We start from the raw sequence: 17,895 nt of genomic DNA on the forward strand, positions 1-17,895 counted from the left end.
AAAGGATATTATAACCAGATATTTTATATAAACTTAACGGTTTCTTGTAAAGCCTTACAACCAGAGGATGAAAATATACAATGGGCAAAAATTAAAATAGTGTACGGTAATAAGTATAATAACATTGGGAAGGAATGTTTAAAAAGCTTTCAATACAAAAATGAGACATACAGTGAACAGACACGTTATCTATGATTGACTGACAATTTGGTGTTGTAGAAGATCTCATTTGTGTGTGTGTGTGTGTGTGTGTGTGTGTGTGTGTGTGTGTGTGTGTGTGTGTGTGTGTGTGTGTGTGTGTGTGTGATGGACAGATTGAAGCACTCATTGAATAGATATATTTATCCCGTGTTCAAGATATTATGAATCAGTTGAGTTGTTGCGACAAAAAAGGTGGACTGGTGGGCTTGGGTGTCTGGGAGTGGATGTTTCAGTGAATAAACAATGAGTGACGAACTGAATCATAGAATACCTGAAGTAGAGAAAGTTGAAGGAGTGTGAGGAGTACAGTGCATATGGAGAGAGAACTGTGGCAAAGATGGGGATGTACTGTACATAGGATTTAACGAGCCATCAGTATTAAAAGGTTGTGACATGTGGACTCTGAATAAAAACGGGAAAATAAAATTGGGATGAACAGAATATATATTCTTGAGAGTAGAAGGAAGTTAGAGAGTATGCAAAGAATAATGAGAGGGATATAAGAAAGTGATGCAGATGTGGTGGAAGTGTATTGAGAGAATAGGAAATTAAATTATTAGAGAATATGATTTATATTCTTATGGCAAGAGAGCGAAGGGGAAACCCGAGGAAATGATGGAAGGATGGAATAGGGGAGACAGTAGATGAGAGGGAGGAAGATCTGAAGAGCGCTGGTACATGTGCGTGACTTGTGAGCATGATGTGTTATTTTTAGGGTGTGAACATAATGTTGATGGGCAACACTGAGGTGACAGGGATACACTATGTGGATGTTTTGGGGTCATAGTGTGAAAGGAAGAAGACTTCTGGAGGACACATCCGTTACAGCCGTTAGAGAATTAACTGCAACGGTTAAAGAGAGACTCTGTACATGCTCTTCATTACGATCACTCTGCATGATTGCGGTATCGAGCTTCCGAGGCTATTTTTTTTATGAATACAGTTTTTCTTTATTCTGTTGCAAACTCGTTGTTGTACCATGATGTACTTTAGAATAGTGAATTGAAGTTCAAATTCTAAGTGTGATCATTGTCAATACAAGGTACTGAAAGAAGGTCAGTGGGAGGGTAGGAGGAAGGAGGAGCCGGGGTAGGGCACTGCAGGAGACTAGGAAGGAGGCAAGGAAAGACGACATAAGCAAGTAAATGAAGCGAGGCTTGACGAAGAGGAGCTAAATGAATGGAAGGTTTTGAGGAAAGGAAGGAAGTCGGGCCTGAGGAAAAAAAGGAAGGGAAGGATGGAAGAATAAAAGGTAACAAAAAAAGGACCGGAGGCAATAAGACATCCATAAAGACAGACAGACAGACAGACAAACAGACAGCCGCAGGGAAAGAAGGTCTAACTGAGAAGGAAGAGGGGTCAGAGGAACGAATGAGATCCAGAAGTACGTGAGAGGTCAGATGGGGGGTGGGGGCTTAGATGGAGGAGTAAGGATAGGAGGATGTGATAAATAGCGAGAGGGAGGGAGGGACGGAGAGAGGGAGAGATGGAAGAAAAGAGGATTGATTTAGGGTGGAGGGTAAAGAGTGATGGAGTAAACAATATCAAAATGCAGGCCACGCACAGCTAACGGGCCCACCTATCCTCAAGAGCTGGATAGAGTGAAGACGATTTTGCCAGATTGTAGCTAACTGAGGATGGTTGTTGTAGTTGTGAGAGTGGTTGTTACGATAGTAGTTGTTGTGGTTGTGAGAGTGGTTGTTACGATAGTAGTTGTTGTGGTTGTGGGAGTGGTTGTTACGATAGTAGTTGTTGTGGTTGTGGGAGTGGTTGTTACGATAGTAGTTGTTGTGGTTGTGAGAGGGGTTGTTACGATAGTAGTTGTTGTGGTGGTGGGAGGGGTTGTTATGATAGTAGTTGTTGTGGTTGTGAGAGGGGTTACATGATAGTAGTTGTGGTTGTGAGAGGGTTGTTACGATAGTATTTGTTGTGGCTGTGAGAGTGGTTGTTACGATAGTAGTTGTTGTGGCCAGAGAGGACTGTTACGATAGTAGTTGTTGTGGTGGTGAGTGGTTGTTACGATAGTAGTTGTTGTGGTGGTGGGAGTGGTTGTTACGATAGTAGTTGCTGTGGCTGGGAGAGGGGTTACAGGATAGTAGTTGTTGTTGTGGTGGGAAGTGGTTGTTACGATAGTAGTTGTTGTGGTGGAGTGGTTGTTACGATAGTAGTTGCTGTGGTTGTGAGAGGGTTGTTATGATAGTAGTTGTTGTGGTGGTGAGTGGTTGTTGATGATAGTAGCTGGGTTGTGGCTGTGAGAGGTTGTTAAGTGATAGTAGTTGTTGTTGTGGTTGTGAGTGGTTGTTACGATAGTAGTTGTTGTGGTTGTGAGAGGGGTTGTTATGATAGTATTTGTTGTGGTTGTGAGAGTGGTTGTTATGATAGTAGTTGTTGTGGTTGTGAGAGGGGTTGTTACGATAGTAGTTGTTGTTGTGGTGGGAGTGGTTGTTACGATAGTAGTTGTTGTGGTGGTGGGAGTGGTTGTTACGATGGTGGTTGTTGTGGTGGTGGTGAAAATGTTTGTTACGGTAATTGGTGGTTGTTATGATGGTGAAATGGTTGTTACGATGATGGTGGTTGTTGTGGTGGTGAAAATGGTTGTTACGATGATTGGTGGATGTTGTGGTGGTGAGAGTGGTTGTTACGATGGTGGTAGTTGTTGTGGTGGTGAAACGGGTTATTACGATGATGGTAGTTATTGCGTTAGATTGCCCTATTGATTCAAGTAGTGAAGATGGATATTATGATGGTTTATGATCTTGAAGGTAATTTCAATGGCCATAATATTGAGTGAGAAAAGTTACTGTGATGGAAGTAATTTTGTGGATGCCTAGGGTTGTTATGATGATGGTACTGTAGTTTTGAAAGTAGTATTAGGTTGTTGTTGTTATATTGGTGGTAGTTTTGAGGGTGATTCTTATAGTTGTGATGCTGGTAATTATCTGTAATGGTGTGCCAGTAGAAAGCATAGTGTTAATAGTTTTATGGGTTACAGTAATACTTCTTATGGTGATCTTGACGATAAGGCTGAAGTGATAAGGGAATGCTAGTGGTTGTTATGGGCTAATATAATCATGGTAGATATTCATGGTGGTGATGTTCATGGTAGGTATTATGGCAGTGTTAGTAACAGGTACAATAATAATTTTTATTGTAGTGCTAGTGGCAGTAACATGTAATGGCTTTTATGGTAGTAGCAGCAACAGGTGTAATGGTTGGTATGGTGGTAGTGGTAGTAACAAAAGTAATGGTTGGTATGGTAGTAGCAGTAACAGGTGTAATGGTTGGTATGGTAGTGGTAGTAACATAATTAATGGTTGGTATGGTAATAGCAGTAACAGGTGTAATGGTTGGTATGGTAGTGGTAGTAACAGATGTAATGGTTGGTATGGTAGTGGTAGTAACAGATGGAATGGTTGGTATGGTAGTGGTAGTAACACATGTAATGGTTGGTATGGTAGTGGTAGTAACAGAAGTAATGGTTGGTATGGTAGTGGTAGTAACATAAGTAATGGTTGGTATGGTAGTGGTAGTAACAGGTTATAAAATGGATTTGGGTATATGAAAAATTGGTTGTATTAAACACAAACGTGGTTGGTATAGGTAGGTAAAGGTAAGTAACACATACCATGTAGGTTTAGTATAGTAATTAGTAGTGTGGAAATGTAAGTTTGGTGTATGGTGAGTGGTAGTAACAGAAGATATGGATTGGTGTGGTGGTAGTAACAGAAGTAATGGTTGGTATGGTGGTGGTAACACATGAAATGGTTGAATTGTAATTGAGTGGTATTAACCAAGGATTAAATGGATTTGGTATGGTGGTGGTGTGTGGCAATATGTAATGGATTTTGGTGTATGGTGGTGGGTAAGTGGCAAGAGTGTGGGACCCCAAGTATGGTGGTGTTGTGGCACGTGGCAATGGTTGGTGTGGTGGTGGGGTAGTGGCAAGCTGATTTATTGGATTTCAGTTATGGTGGTGGTGGTGGCAGAGGTAGTGGTTTGGTGTGAGTGGTGGTGATGTGTCTTTAGATGGTGTGTTTTGCTCTATTAGTATTAACATTGAGCACGAAAATGTGAAATAAAGTATTTCACTGGAAAAAAAAAACGACTGTAATAGTAATAGTAATAGTATTAGTAATAGTAATAGTAATATGTACGCAGGCAGTATATCTCATTACATGTTGTGTATGTATTGTACATATACAGTACGAGTGTTTTATTTTTGTGAATATATATTTATGTTAAACCCGAAAAATGGATTATTTAATACAAAGTCATGTGTGTAACCTTTGAAGAACTGAAATGGATTAATTAAGTGGTTTTTTAATACTTCAAGAGAGAGAGAGAGAGAGAGAGAGAGAGAGAGAGAGAGAGAGAGATACTATTTTGAATTTCACTATAAATAAACCATTTTTTCATTAATTGGACTGTACAGGTCGTAATGTGAACACTGTGCTAATACTTGTGTTTATTAAGAAAAAAGTTAGTGGATGTATTTTAAACTCTTGTACACATACAGATGAAGTAATCCTAACTATGCGGGATATGCCTAGAATTTATGAATGTTTTTTTTTTCAGTACAGATTTCTATGTATTTTAAACTTGTTACATTATTTTAAGTATTTATTACGGATAATAAATAGTAGATGAGAGTGTCCGACAAATATGGTGTGGGTAGATATCCCTGGGACGCGGGAAAGTCCCAATATCCGCAGTGACTTGGAAATATCACGTCGTGAGCCCATATGTGAAAACCCTCGACTCAGGAGCAGTAGCCTGAACAAAAACGGGAACAGCAACGCAAACAAACTCCCAAACGACATAAATCACAATCAGACGACGACGGAGATTCCCAAGACTTTCAACCAAAGAAACTCAAACAGCGGAAACAGAGTGCCCTTAGTTCAGCTCCGTGATGTTCGAAGGCAGTTTAAAACCCCGACGTGTGTAAGTTCATCCAACTTGGAATCCTGGGATGAGAGAGTTGAAACGCGGGAGGTGAGAAGGGGAGGGCAGACACGTGTATTCAGAGATAGACATGAAGAGAATAGTGGTAATGTTTCGCACGTTGATTATATCGAAGATAATCTGAATTTAAAATCCAAAAATGCAAATGGCGCGGAGGAGGATGATATATGCGAAGAATATCAGTGGTTAGAAGAAAAATGTAAAGCGCAAGGATTTAGTAAATGTTATTTAGATAATGACAGTACTAAACAGTTTAGCGGGTTGAAAATAAAGGCAATAGAAAAGTATAAGTTGCCTCAAGAACTATATAATTATTCAGAAGTGTACATGAAAATTGCTAATGAAATAAAAAACGATTCACCTGTGAACACTGAAAGTTATGACAAATCCAATGAATTAGAAGAGTCGGGAAATTATGAGGCTTCGAAGCCTCGTCCTGGGAAATTCGTATCGAATCGGTATGACATACCCATCACCAAAGATCATTCATATTCACTGCCAGATTGTATCGAATTTGACGACATAGACGAGGAGTATGAGGGCTACGACGAGTTTCAGGACGAGTTTAGCATCGACCAAACCAGTCTTGTCTTTAACGCACGGGAGGAAGATGCATCATTCCTTCTTCAGGAAGATGTCCGTGTTATCATTCCATCCTTCGACGACCTCACGCTCAACGACCTCTCGCCACTTCTGGAAATACCTCTACCTGTCGATTACTTATCACCCCCATCACCTCCAAAAGACAATAGGCGCAATGGTGCGTCTCCTCCCGACCAAGAATTATTTGAACTTCTTCCATTAGGCTCGGACAGGGACAAGAATGGGAGCAGAGGCATCCTTGCCAGTTGTCAAATCCCGGAGAGTGTCGGCAGGGTTCCAGACGTCCTGCAAGATTTGAGGGAGATTAACAAAAAATGTCATTCGAAGAGAACCCTTCTGAAAGATACCTACTACAATAATTTCCCTCTCAAGAGCGCATACTTGCGAGATCCTTCGTTAAGAAACTTCTACCACATGGAACCCTCTATTGTTATCGGCGACATCACACTGCCACGCCCGAAGGTTTCTCACTTGAAAAATCGTTCTATGAAGTACTCTTCCTTGAAGGACTCTTTCCTGAAAGAGTCTCCTCCTTCGTGCCGGGGCTTGGAGCTCACGTGCGAGAGCCCAGAATCCCCTGACTCCGGGCGAAGGAGCTCGGGATCTTCACGAGACGAGGAGGCACTTGGACCTAAATTCTTCGCCGACTTATGCAGCCTCTGGCCCGACCTTATTGTTCGGTAATGGTTGCCTCTTGCTGTATAATATAATAATCTGTTTAACTAAAGACCTTACAATTTATAAGGGAAGACGATTCTTACAAACTTACAACTTCCTTTAAAGTATCGTTATAAACCTTGATGAATCAAATATGTGTATTGGTTGTCAGATTTCCATCTAACAATATTGATGCCACCCATATCAAGGAATCTTACATTTACATAAATATATCACAGGTCTCACAAACCTTCAAAAAAAATAATCACGTCATTACATCAATAATTTCATGACTCCAAAAGTTCTAATTACTGTTATATGTTCCTATGTGTTCTACATATTCTATAAATATTTAGATAAATAAATACTTACGTTGCTAAGGTTACTGTCTCTTAATACGCATGTAAGTTGTGGCTGTCACTAGCATGTTGAGATATTCCTACCTGTTGCTTTGGTCCTTTTCTGCCTTAGATAATTAACCATTCCTCTATTCCCTTACCAGGAACTTTGTATCTCTTGACAGTTATATACGAATATATCAAGAAATACATATGTTCCTAGACATGTAATTATCTATCAACAACAAAATTTTTAACAATGTTTTATATTCTTTATCGTTAGTTATAATTATGTAACATACAAACATGGAGTTAAGCAAAGGTAGGAGTAGGAGGCGATGGTGAAGGTGGGGGAAGAAGAGGGGGTGGTGAAGGTGGGGGAAAAGAAGAGGGGGTGTGAAGGTGGGGAAAAGGGGGTGGTGAAGGTGGGGAAAAGAGAAAGAGAATTGGTAGAAATTAGGAAGAAAGAGGGGTGGTGAAGGTGGGGAAAGAAAGAGGGGTGGTGAAGGTGGGAAAGAAAGAGGGGTAGTGAAGGTGGGGGAAGAAAGGGGGTGGTGAAGGTGGGGAAAGAAGAAAAGAAGGGATAGTAGCATTGAAGGTGGGGAAAAAGAGGGGTGGGTAGAAGGTGGGGGGAAAGAGAAAGAGGGTGGTGAAGGTGGGAAAAGAAAAGAGGGGTGGTGAAGGTGGGGAAGAAGAGGGTGGAGTGAAGGTGGGGAAAGAGAGGGGTGGTGAAGGTGGGGGAAGAAAGAGGGGTGGCGTGGCGAAGGTGGGGGAAAGAAGGGGTGGTGAAGGTGGGGAAAGAAGAGGGGTGGAGGAAGGTGGGGGAAAAAGAAGGGGGGGTGGAGTGAAGGTGGGGAAAAGGAAAAGGGGTGGTGAAGGTGGGGAAAAGAGTGGTGAAGGTGAGGGAAGAAAGAGGGGTGAGGTGAAGGTGGGGGAAAGAAGAAGAAGAGGGGGTGGTGAAGGTGGGGGAAGAAAGAGGGGGTGGTGAAGGTGGGGAAGAAGAGGGGTGGTGAGAAGGTGGGGGAGAAGAAGAGGGGTGGTGAAGGTGGGAAGAAGAGGGGTAGTGAAGGTGGGGGAAAGAAAGAGGGGTGTGAGTGAAGATTGGGGAAGAAAGAGTGGGTGGTGAAGGTGGGGGAAAGAGGGGTGGTGAGATTGAAGGAAAGAGGTGAAGGTGAAGGTGGGGGAAAGAAGAGGGGTGGTGAAGGCGGGGAAGAAAGGAGGTGTGAGGTATGAGAAGGTGGGGGAAAGAAGAGGGGTGGTGAAGGTGGGGAAGAAAGAGGAGATTGGTGAAGGTGGGGAAGAAAGAGGGGTGGTAGAAGGCAGGGGAAAGGGGGTGAGTGAGGCAGGGGAAAAGAAAGAGGGGGTGGTGGCGGGGAAGAAAGAGGGGTGGAGTGAAGGTGGGGGAGAAGAAAGAGGGGTGGTGAAGGCGGGGAAGAAGAGGGGTGAAATTGAAGGTGGGGAGGGGTAAATGTGGAGGAGGGAAAGAATGTGGAAGAAGGATGGACAATGTGGAAGAAGATTGGAGAATGTGGAAAGAGAGTGGAGGAATGTGGAAGAGGGACGAGAATGTGGAAAGAGGGACGAGAATGTGGAAGAGGATGGACAATGTGGAAGAGGGTGGAAATGTGGAAGAAGGTACTGGAGGAAATGTGGAAGAGAGGGTGGAGAATGTGGAAGAGAAGGTGGAGATTGTGGAGGAGGTGGAGAATGTGGAAGAGGGTGGAGAATGTGGAAGAGAGGGTGGAGGGAATGTGGAAGAGAAGGTAGAGGGAATGTGGAAGAGAGGGTGGAAAATGTGGAAGAAGGTGGGGAATTGTGGAGGGAGAGGGTGGAGAATATGGAAGAGAGGGTGGAGAATGTGGGAAGAGAGGGTGGAGAATGTGGAAGAAGGTGGAAATGTGGAAGAGAGGGTGGAGAATGTGGAAGAGAAGGTAGAGAATGTGGAAGAGGGGTGGGAAAAATGTGGGGAAATATAGAGGTGGAGATTGTGGAGGGAGAGGGTGGAGATGTGTGGAAGAGAGGGTGGAGAATGTGGAAGAGAAGGTGGAGGATGTGGAAGAGAGGGTGGAGGAATGTGGAAGAGTGGGTGGAGAATGTGGAAGAGAGGGTGGGAGAATGTGTGGAAGGGGTGGAGAATGTGGAAGAGGGGTGGAGAATGTAGGAAGATTGGGAGGAATGTGGAAGGGTGGGGAGGAGATAGTAGGGAGAGGAGAAAGGTAGAAAGGGGGAGAAATGTGGAAGAGAGAGGGTGTAGGAGAATGCTTGGGGTGGATGAAGGGGTTAAGGTAGGCGTGTGTGTTCAATGTCAGCATTTCTCTGCATCATCAGTGTGCAAATCATCAGCAGCTAAAATACATCAATTTCACCCCAAGCTACCACCAGCAGCCCCCGCAATCAATCACTTCCACCGACAGCCCCACAATCAATCACTCCACCAGCAGCCCCATAATCAGCCACTACACCAACAGCCCCCCAATCCCAGCCACTGCACCAACAGCCACAATCCCAGCCACTGCACCCAATAGTCACAATCAACCATGCCACCAGCAGCCCCAATCAGCCACTGCGCCAGCAGCCCCTGATCAGCCACTCCCACCAGCATCCCCACAATCAGCCACTACCACCAGCAGCCCCGCAATCAGCCACTACTTAACTAACAATACTACTATCAACTATTTAACAGCAACTATCATCACAATTAACCACCACCTACTACCACCACCACCACCACCGCCAAAATTTTTTTATTTTTATTTTTTTGCCTATTTTAAATTTTTTATCATTCATTTTAGTTTTGTTTCAATAGTTAGCGACAACTACATGCTTAGTTTCTGTCAAGTTTCTATTATTATTATTGTGTATTATTGTGTATTATTATTATTATTTTGTATTATTATTATTATTATTGTATTATTATTATTATTATTATTATTATTTTATTTTGTGTAGCCAATATTGTGTATTATTATTACTATTACTAATATTATTATTATGTGTGAAATTTTAGTTATGAAAGTAATGAAAATATGGTAACATTAACCAGTAATATTCATTTTATTCATTTATCCGAGTTTTGTTTCAATAGTTGTGACCTTCATGTAGTTTCTGTCCAAAGTTTCTATTATTATTGTGTGTGTATTGTGTGTGTGTGTGTATTAGCCCTTTATTTTTGTGTGTGTAGTAACTGTGTGTGTGTGTGTATTATTTTTATTGTGTATGTATTATTATTATTATTACTATTACTATTACTATTGTGTGTGTGTGTGTGTGTGATTTTAGATTATAAATGCTCAAAATAAAACTGATAATTAGTAATATTCATTTTATTCATTTATCCGAGGATATTTTGCATTTGTTTTTGTATATTTTCTCATCCGTTGTTCTACAAATTCCTCTTGTTTATATATATATATATATATATATATATATTTTTTTTTTCCGGATTGACCAATGACCTTCTTGACAGTTAAACATTATTTCTTCTCCTCACTTCCACCACCATACCTACAGCCTGTACTTCCTCCTTCCCTCGAGTGTTTTCCTCGTACTTTTGACTATCACTTATTTGTGGGTGTAATGTAAGGGTGATAGTGATGTAGTTTAGAACATGAGTGGGTAACTGTAATTCAGTAAACAGATAAAAATGGAATATTTGGAGATCCTGAAGTATAATGAAAAATGATTCATTCTGAGGAATAAATCGACGTTATTTGAATACTGATAAAAAAGTTTAGGAGATCTTTTTTTTATGTACTTTCAGGATAACGACACAAAAGTTTAAACTTCTTCTAATGGTTTATATGTTTGCAGGTTGGCCCACGACATCTCGTTAGAATCTCCATCAGTCGAAGATGCCCCCGATCCTCCTGACCCTCCCAACAACAGCGAAGTCAACATCCGTCGTTCCTCATTGGTTGGTGATGTCCAGCCTAACACCCCGCGATCTCTGCACGATTCCCACAACCGTGCCACTACCACGTCATCGTCGGGTAAGTGTTGCTCTGATGAAGACCACTGCTGCCCCCAGCTCATGGAGGAACAGACTCAGGAGCTGAGAGCGGCAGGCGTGGCATGTAGTAGTCCTAAGAGACAGGCCGAAATCTTGGCGTCGGGAAATACGGGGCTGCAGGTGGGCCCCTGTATCAGCGCCGGAATCCAGCCCACTTCCTGCCCCAGTCCGATCTGTGGCAGCCCGGCCCCCAGGAGGCCCAGGCCGGGAACCGTATCGTCAGGGCCTTCTAGTGTCGAGAGCGTGGAGAGCGTGGATAGCAGCGATACTGGAGAAGTTAGTGTGTGCGAATTCTTCGCTGGAGATCTTGAGGAACTCACTGATGACATTACACCTCCTGACGGAGACCTGGAGGGGGCAGTGCGGCCCTCCATGCCTTGGGACCCGAGGCCGAACGAGAGGAAGCGACGGAAACTCCCAGAGATTCCCAAAAATAAGAAATGTAAGTACCAATAATTCATGTATTAATTGTTTTTTCTAAGTAGATGAAGGATTAAATGGGTTCAGTTCTCTCTCTCCATTGACTCTTAAACTTGGCGTGTTGATACCCGGGAGTTACGATGGGACGAGAGAAGGACTGAAAAAAAATAGTGTGTCAGGTTTAGTTTTTAAAGTATAGCGAGAGAAGGGTGACGGTGTGGGAAGGGGGAAAATCCAGATATCGAACGATATGGGTCAAATCAGTTATCATCTGGTTGATGGAAAATGTTATGCCTTGCTTAATAAACAGTCTTTCCTCTGATCATCAAGAAAATATTTCGTCTTGTCAACCACACCTTTAATTAAGTGCAGAAACAGAAGGGCGCCCACTGAAGCTCCTTCCTTACACACCCACACACTACATCGTGGTTGTTGGTTCTTTAAGCTGCCACATACAGTAACTCCTCTACCTGGAAACTCGCACATTGCAACATTGGTAAAATCAAGCCAGACTAAGTCATGGCTGTAATCCTCGGTATACTATGGGTTTCAGTCATTGTTGTCGAGCGAATTTAGTAACCTAAGGTTTCTATTATTAGTCTGTCTCACAGAAAGTTCGTGAAATAGAGCATGACCTGCTCAATCCACTCTCTCGATACAACCGCCTGAAAGAATGATCTGGCATGCCGACCGGTCTGCGCATGTCTACCTTTTCATGCACCAAAGAAAACGGTCCATCTTCTGGCTCGATCTTAAAGCTGTATCGTGTTTCATATATTCTGTAAAAAGTATGTGAGTATAATCTATATTTTTGCTAAAAGATAAATAGAATAAACAAGACTGCGTGTCAAAAAAATAAAAACGACATCAGAGAATAATCGATAAGAGTGGAGACTCGGAAAGAGAGAGAGGCGGGGGGGTGAAAGCCAGAGAGAGGGTGAGAGAGAGGCGTGGGACGGTGTGTGTGTGAGTGCGCGGTGGTGGGCTGGCGGAGTAACCTGGACACGCCTGAAACATTCCCTTCCCAACCGCCGTATGTTACCTTCCTCCCCGACACTATCACGCTTCTTCCCTTGCATCCTCCCCTTTGGTGATCCCCATGTGCGTGTTTGTGACGCTGCTGGTGACTTAGCGCCCCTCGGGAGACTAGTGAGCGTAATGGTGGCCGAAGACCCCGAGACAGAGAGGGCTAGAGGCGTCTGTTAGCCTGGAGGGACGCTACAGAGGTAAGATGGGTAATATTCGTACTAAAGAAAGTTACCTCCGTTGCTTTAACATCAGCTTTGGGTTATTATATCCGGGACAAGTAGTTGTGATTATGTTAAAAAAATTATGTCGAGGATTCAGTACAAGTTTTGTAGAGACTCTGTAGAATCTTTCCGCCCGTTTGTGTGCCTTTGCTACAGGTGGCAGTAAATGAAGTCATTACGTAAGTGGGTTACAGTCGCCAACACTGAACTGTACCTGAAATTCAGAAGTCGATACCCCTCACAGAGAACCCCTCAGTCTCAGGCTCGCCAGCTATTTTACTGCTACACCAAAATTGAATACGTACACACACCATTACTATAACGGTACACACAGTCTAGAATAACAGCGCCGGTGCCTCTGTTATTAATACTCAAACCAAAATAACTATTTTTTTTTACTATATTGTAGTTAGACTGTAGTCGCGACCACACAAAAGATTCTATGTACAGTATACTGTATTATTTGGTAAACGTCTTTGATAATGTAACGCTATAAAGAGGTTTGTTCTTGACTACAGACGTATGTTAAGCATTATGTCTTCAGATAAACTTTATGTTGAAATTGCTTATATTCTTACAAGTCATGCTATTATGTCAGGCTTAAGCTTTATTTCTAACTTTAAATCTGTTACGAGTAAAACAAGTTTAACACGTCTTTAAGATGTATCAGTGAACAGTTATGACGTTACCCACAAAACAGTAGTTCAATACCTGTAATTTTTATTCCTCAGTAACGCGCAATAAAGGCTCTACGGTACCTTAATATCCCCACTTAACATACAAATCGAAGGATAAGACAATAACAGTAGTACAATACTGTAATAAATATCCTGGATCAGTCCTTCACTCAATTCTTGATCCTAAAATTAATATCCTCAGATCCTTTCATCTTCTCCCTTATAGACAAGCCCCATCTCTCACCTCACCTCACCTCACCTCACCTCACCTCACCCCAGAATCATGTCTTCCTCTTGTCAGACGAGAGGTTTGGTCTGCATTTGCTGGAATTTTGCAAGTCACTTTATAAAAATTGGATAGTTGTGTTTGTGTGTGTGTGGGAGAGTGGATGGTTGTGATTGTGTATGTGTGGGAAAGTGGATAGTTGTGTTTGTGTGCGTGTGTGGGAGAGTGAATAGTTGTGTTTGTGTGTGGTAGAGTGGATGGTTATGTTTGTGTGTGTGTGTGGGGGGGGAGTGGATAGTTATGTTTATGTTTGTGTGTTTGGGAGAGTGGATAATTGTGTTTGTTTTTGTGTGTGTGGATGAGTGGATGGTTGTGAGTGTGTCGGGGGGTGGATGGTTGTGTTTGTGTGAGTGTGTGGGAAGGTGGATGGTTGTGTTTGTGTGTGTGAGTGTGTGGGAGGGTGGATGGTTGTGTTTGTTTGAGTGTGTGGATGAGTGGATGGTTGTGAGTGTGTGGGGGTGGATGGTTGTGTTTGTGTGAGTGTGTGGGGAGGGTGGATGGTTGTGTTTGTGTGATTGTGTGGGAGGGTGGATGGTTGTGTTTGTTTGAGTGTGGGAGGTGGATGGTTGTGTTTGTGTGGTGATGTGGGGAGTGGATGGTTGTGTGTTTGTGTGAATGTGTGGGAAGGTGTGTGAGTGTGTGGGGAGTGGATGGTTGTGTTTGTGTGAGTGTGTGGGCTTGTGGATGGTTGTGTTTGTGTGAGTGTGTGGGAAGGTGTGTGAGTGTGTGGGAGAGTGGATGGTTGTGTTTGTGTGAGTGTGTGGGCTTGTGGATGGTTGTGGTGTGTGAGTGTGTGGGAGAGTGGATGGTTGTGTTTGTGTGAGTGTGTGGGAGAGTGGATGGTTGTGTTTGTGTGAGTGTGTGGGAGAGTGGATGGGTGTGTTATTGTGTGGGTGGGTTTGTTTTAATAGCACATGTGAGTGTGTGGACACATTGAGGTGTGTGTGTGCGCGCGCGCGCTGGGTGGTGTAATACGTCTATTGTGGCAGCATTGTGTTAGTGTTAAGGTGCAAGCACTGCTTGCTTCTCTCTAGTTTTCAGCTACCGCTGCTGGCTAGCCCTCGTGGCGAACAGGGAATCAACTTCCATTAGTCCTCTCCTGCCAGTACACAGCCTCTTGACCATCAAGATCCCTGTTGTGCCTCCTCGTGGAAAAACACGGTAACTGGGTGCCCCGTGGGCCAGGCTAGACCAGCAGGGGATCTCGGAGTAGCAGTGGGCCCCAGAAGAACAGCGCATAAGCCCACTGACATGTGGACACGTCCTGGTGCCTACCAACCACTGCCTCGCTACCTTGCGGATTAACCTTGATAGGTAAAAGGCTGCGGGAGTAAACCCCAAACGAAATATCTGCTGTGGAGCCCAGCATCAGGCAGACATGCTTACAGAACTCCAACAAGATCCCAACGGCGGTGAAGGTGAAAGAGGTGACTACCATGGGAACCCAATGACTACACCGGCTGGCGAAGGCAATGCATGATGGACAGGCGACTAAGGCAAAACCCAACAAACTGGGCTATCGGCCCTCTCCCCAATCGTTGCAACACTTGCACCACTGGTTCAGGAAAAGTGAAAGCCGAGATGTGGGGCTGCAGCTTGAGCTCCTTCCTCACCATATAAATCAACTCATGCGCAACCATCATCTAGCTTATCATACTTTTCATCATCACCAAAACCCCTATACCCCCAAAAGTCCAATGGCGACGAACGAGTGGCGATGGGGGACAGGCAGATATGACTGATGTGAGTCTCTAGTCACAATTCTGCACATGGGTGGCATAAATAAGATAGTCGTTTATGCACTGGGATCGAGGCAGCACTGCAATCCAGTCCTGTCTGTGCTACTGAGCAATCCTTTCGAGAAGGCACTCTGCTCACCCCACATGGGAAGGGGTAAGAAATGGTGCCCTAAACATAGCCTGCCTAAAGAACCAACCCGATTGGGCAACCGCACCCAGTAAGGTCATCCCTATGCAGTCGAATATACAAACATAGTCACAGATCAAAACAAAAACCATCTATACAACCTTTTATGGTCGCTACATGAATGTCAGGACCCTTCTGGATACTGGCACATATGAGCGCTCTGAAAGAAGAACCATCCTCGAAGCAAAAGAGCTGGCTACGTATAACATCGACATAGCAGCCATTAATGAGTCCCGGCTCCCAGACGAGGGTCGACTCAGAGAACAGGGGTCTGGCTATACCTTCTTCTGGAAGGGTAAGCTTCCTTTGGAGTTGGCTTTGCCATCCGCCAATGCATCCTACATAGGCTAACTGAAATACCTGTTGGGATCAAAGAGCGTCTCATGATGCCCAGAATCCCACTGAATCACTCACATCATGCCTTCTTCATCAGTGCATACGCCCCATCACTGGTTGCAGAGGATGAGATCAAGGAGGCCTTTTTTGCCGACGTTGACAGAGTGCTAACCTCTGTCCCCAGAGAGGATACGGTTGTGCTCCTTGGTGACTTCATTGCCAGAGTTGGCAGAGATGCTGACATTTGGCAGGGAATAATAGGGAGAAATGGAATAGGCAAGTGTAATCCAAACGGTCTACTCCTCCTCAGCAAGAGTGCTGCACACAATCTCACTATCACCAATAGCTTGTTTAGGCATTCCGACAAGTTTAAGGGTTCGTGGCAACACCCACGATCCAAACACTGGCATCTCATTGACTTCATCATTGTCACAGAAACACCAATGTGGATGCCATGACTACCCAGCAGGTCCCTCAGCTTCCTGAGCTGACCCACCTCCGCTATCCTCCATCCTTGGGTGAAGTAGCTACTGCCATCAAATTGACGAAGAATTGCAAAGCCTCAGGGCCTGATGGAATCCCAGCAGCGGTGTATAAAGCAGGAGAACCTCTGCTTACCAGCCGTCTCCACTCTCTCCTGGAGAATATATGGGAAAAGGAGGAAATCCCCAAAGCTCTTAAAGACGCCTCCATTGTCAATATTTATAAGAACAAGGGAGACCAGTCAGACTGTATCAACTACCGCAGGATCTTGCTGCTGTCCGTAGCTGGCAAGATTATCGCGCGAGTCCCCTAAACAGACTTCTTCCTGAGGCGGAAAACTTTTTCCCAGAATCTCAATGTGGCTTTAGACCATCACGTGGAACCACTCATATGATATTTGCTGCCCGCCAGATAAAGGAAAAGTGCAGAGAACAGCATCGTGACCTGTACATGGCCTCCATCAACCTAACCAAGACCTTCGACTCATTCAACAGGGAAGGCCTCTGGCGGACCCTCAGCCGTTTTGGCTTCCCACCAAAATTCATCGCCATTGTGAGGCAACTCTACGAAGGCATCAACGGCAGTGTCCTGCACAACGGCACCCAGTCTGAGTTCTTCCCCACCCAAACTTGAATATGCAGACGACCTCACCCTTGTCGCTCACACTGAACGCGACCTACAGGAGATCTTGAACACCTATGCAGATTCACATGCACACTTCGGCCTTGAGGTAAATGTACGTAATACTCAGATTCTCTTTCAACCTGCCCCTGGTTCAGCCACACTTCCACCATCCATCCAGCTTAGCGGTACTACCCTCTCTAATGTTACCCACTTTCGATATCTCGGCTCCCATCAATGAAGAGATTCAACACCGGATCAGATGTGCATCTCAAGCCTTTGGTAGACTCCGTGTCAGTGTCTTCAGCTGTAGGGAGCTGAAATTATCTACAAAGTTGCATGTATATCAAGCACTGGTCCTCCCCGCCTTGTCATGTGACAGCGAGACATGGGTCACATACAGGAGGCACCTCAAAGCACTTGAAAATTTTCATCAACTTAGTCTACGTTCCTTCTTCCGAGTTCGCTGAAAAGACAAGAGAACTAATGCCAGTATTCTCGCTGACACCAACTGTAGGAGCATCGAGGCTACCATTATCCATGAACAACTACGTTGGACTGGCCATGTTACCCACATTGACGACAGTAGACTGCCAAAGCAACTACAGTCACCTAACACATAGTAACTGTAACGCTTGCTGGCATCTGTAAAGTATAAAGATAGTCATTAGACAAACCTGAATAAAGTGCCAAATCGACCCACTTCACCTTGGAGACCATTACAGTACTCCACAAAATGTAATGCTTGGAGGAGCACCACACGAGATGGTGTCAATACTTTCGAGGTAGCTCGACTGCAAAAAGAGGCAGACATGCGCCAACGCCGGAAAGACGCTGTTGCCGCCCCTCCCGCACTTGATGTAGCCCTCCACACGTGCAACATCTGTGGACGGTCCTGCCAGTCCTGTATCGGCCTCTCTAGTCACCTCAGAGCTCACCAACGGAGGTGACATCCTTAATAACTCTTATCATTTTATCATAGCTGGATGAACATCATACTCGATTCCGAGTGGCAGCAAAGTAGTACTAGCAGCAGTAGTAGTATTATTAGTAGTAGTAGTCGTGTGTGTGTGTGTGTGTGTGTGTGTGTGTGTGTGTGTGTGTGTTTCTGTATGGGAGTGTG

At 44.2% G+C, this 17,895-nt stretch overlaps 1 protein-coding gene across 1 annotated transcript in view; it reads left to right on the plus strand.

The window, feature by feature from the left end:
- The first annotated feature begins 4,775 nt into the window (after window positions 1–4,775).
- Window positions 4,776–17,895, plus strand: part of LOC121877705 — a 67,667-nt gene continuing 54,547 nt past the window's right edge. The window contains exons 1-2 of the mRNA XM_042383533.1: window positions 4,776–6,449; window positions 10,575–11,215. Coding sequence (XP_042239467.1) covers window positions 4,864–6,449; window positions 10,575–11,215 — 2,227 coding nt within the window. The 5' untranslated portion in view covers window positions 4,776–4,863. The remainder of the gene's footprint in view (window positions 6,450–10,574; window positions 11,216–17,895) is intronic.

The sequence above is a fragment of the Homarus americanus genome, unplaced genomic scaffold (genome assembly GCF_018991925.1).
Source record: "Homarus americanus isolate GMGI-L3 unplaced genomic scaffold, GMGI_Hamer_2.0 scaffold24523, whole genome shotgun sequence".
NCBI classification, from domain to species: domain Eukaryota; kingdom Metazoa; phylum Arthropoda; class Malacostraca; order Decapoda; family Nephropidae; genus Homarus; species Homarus americanus.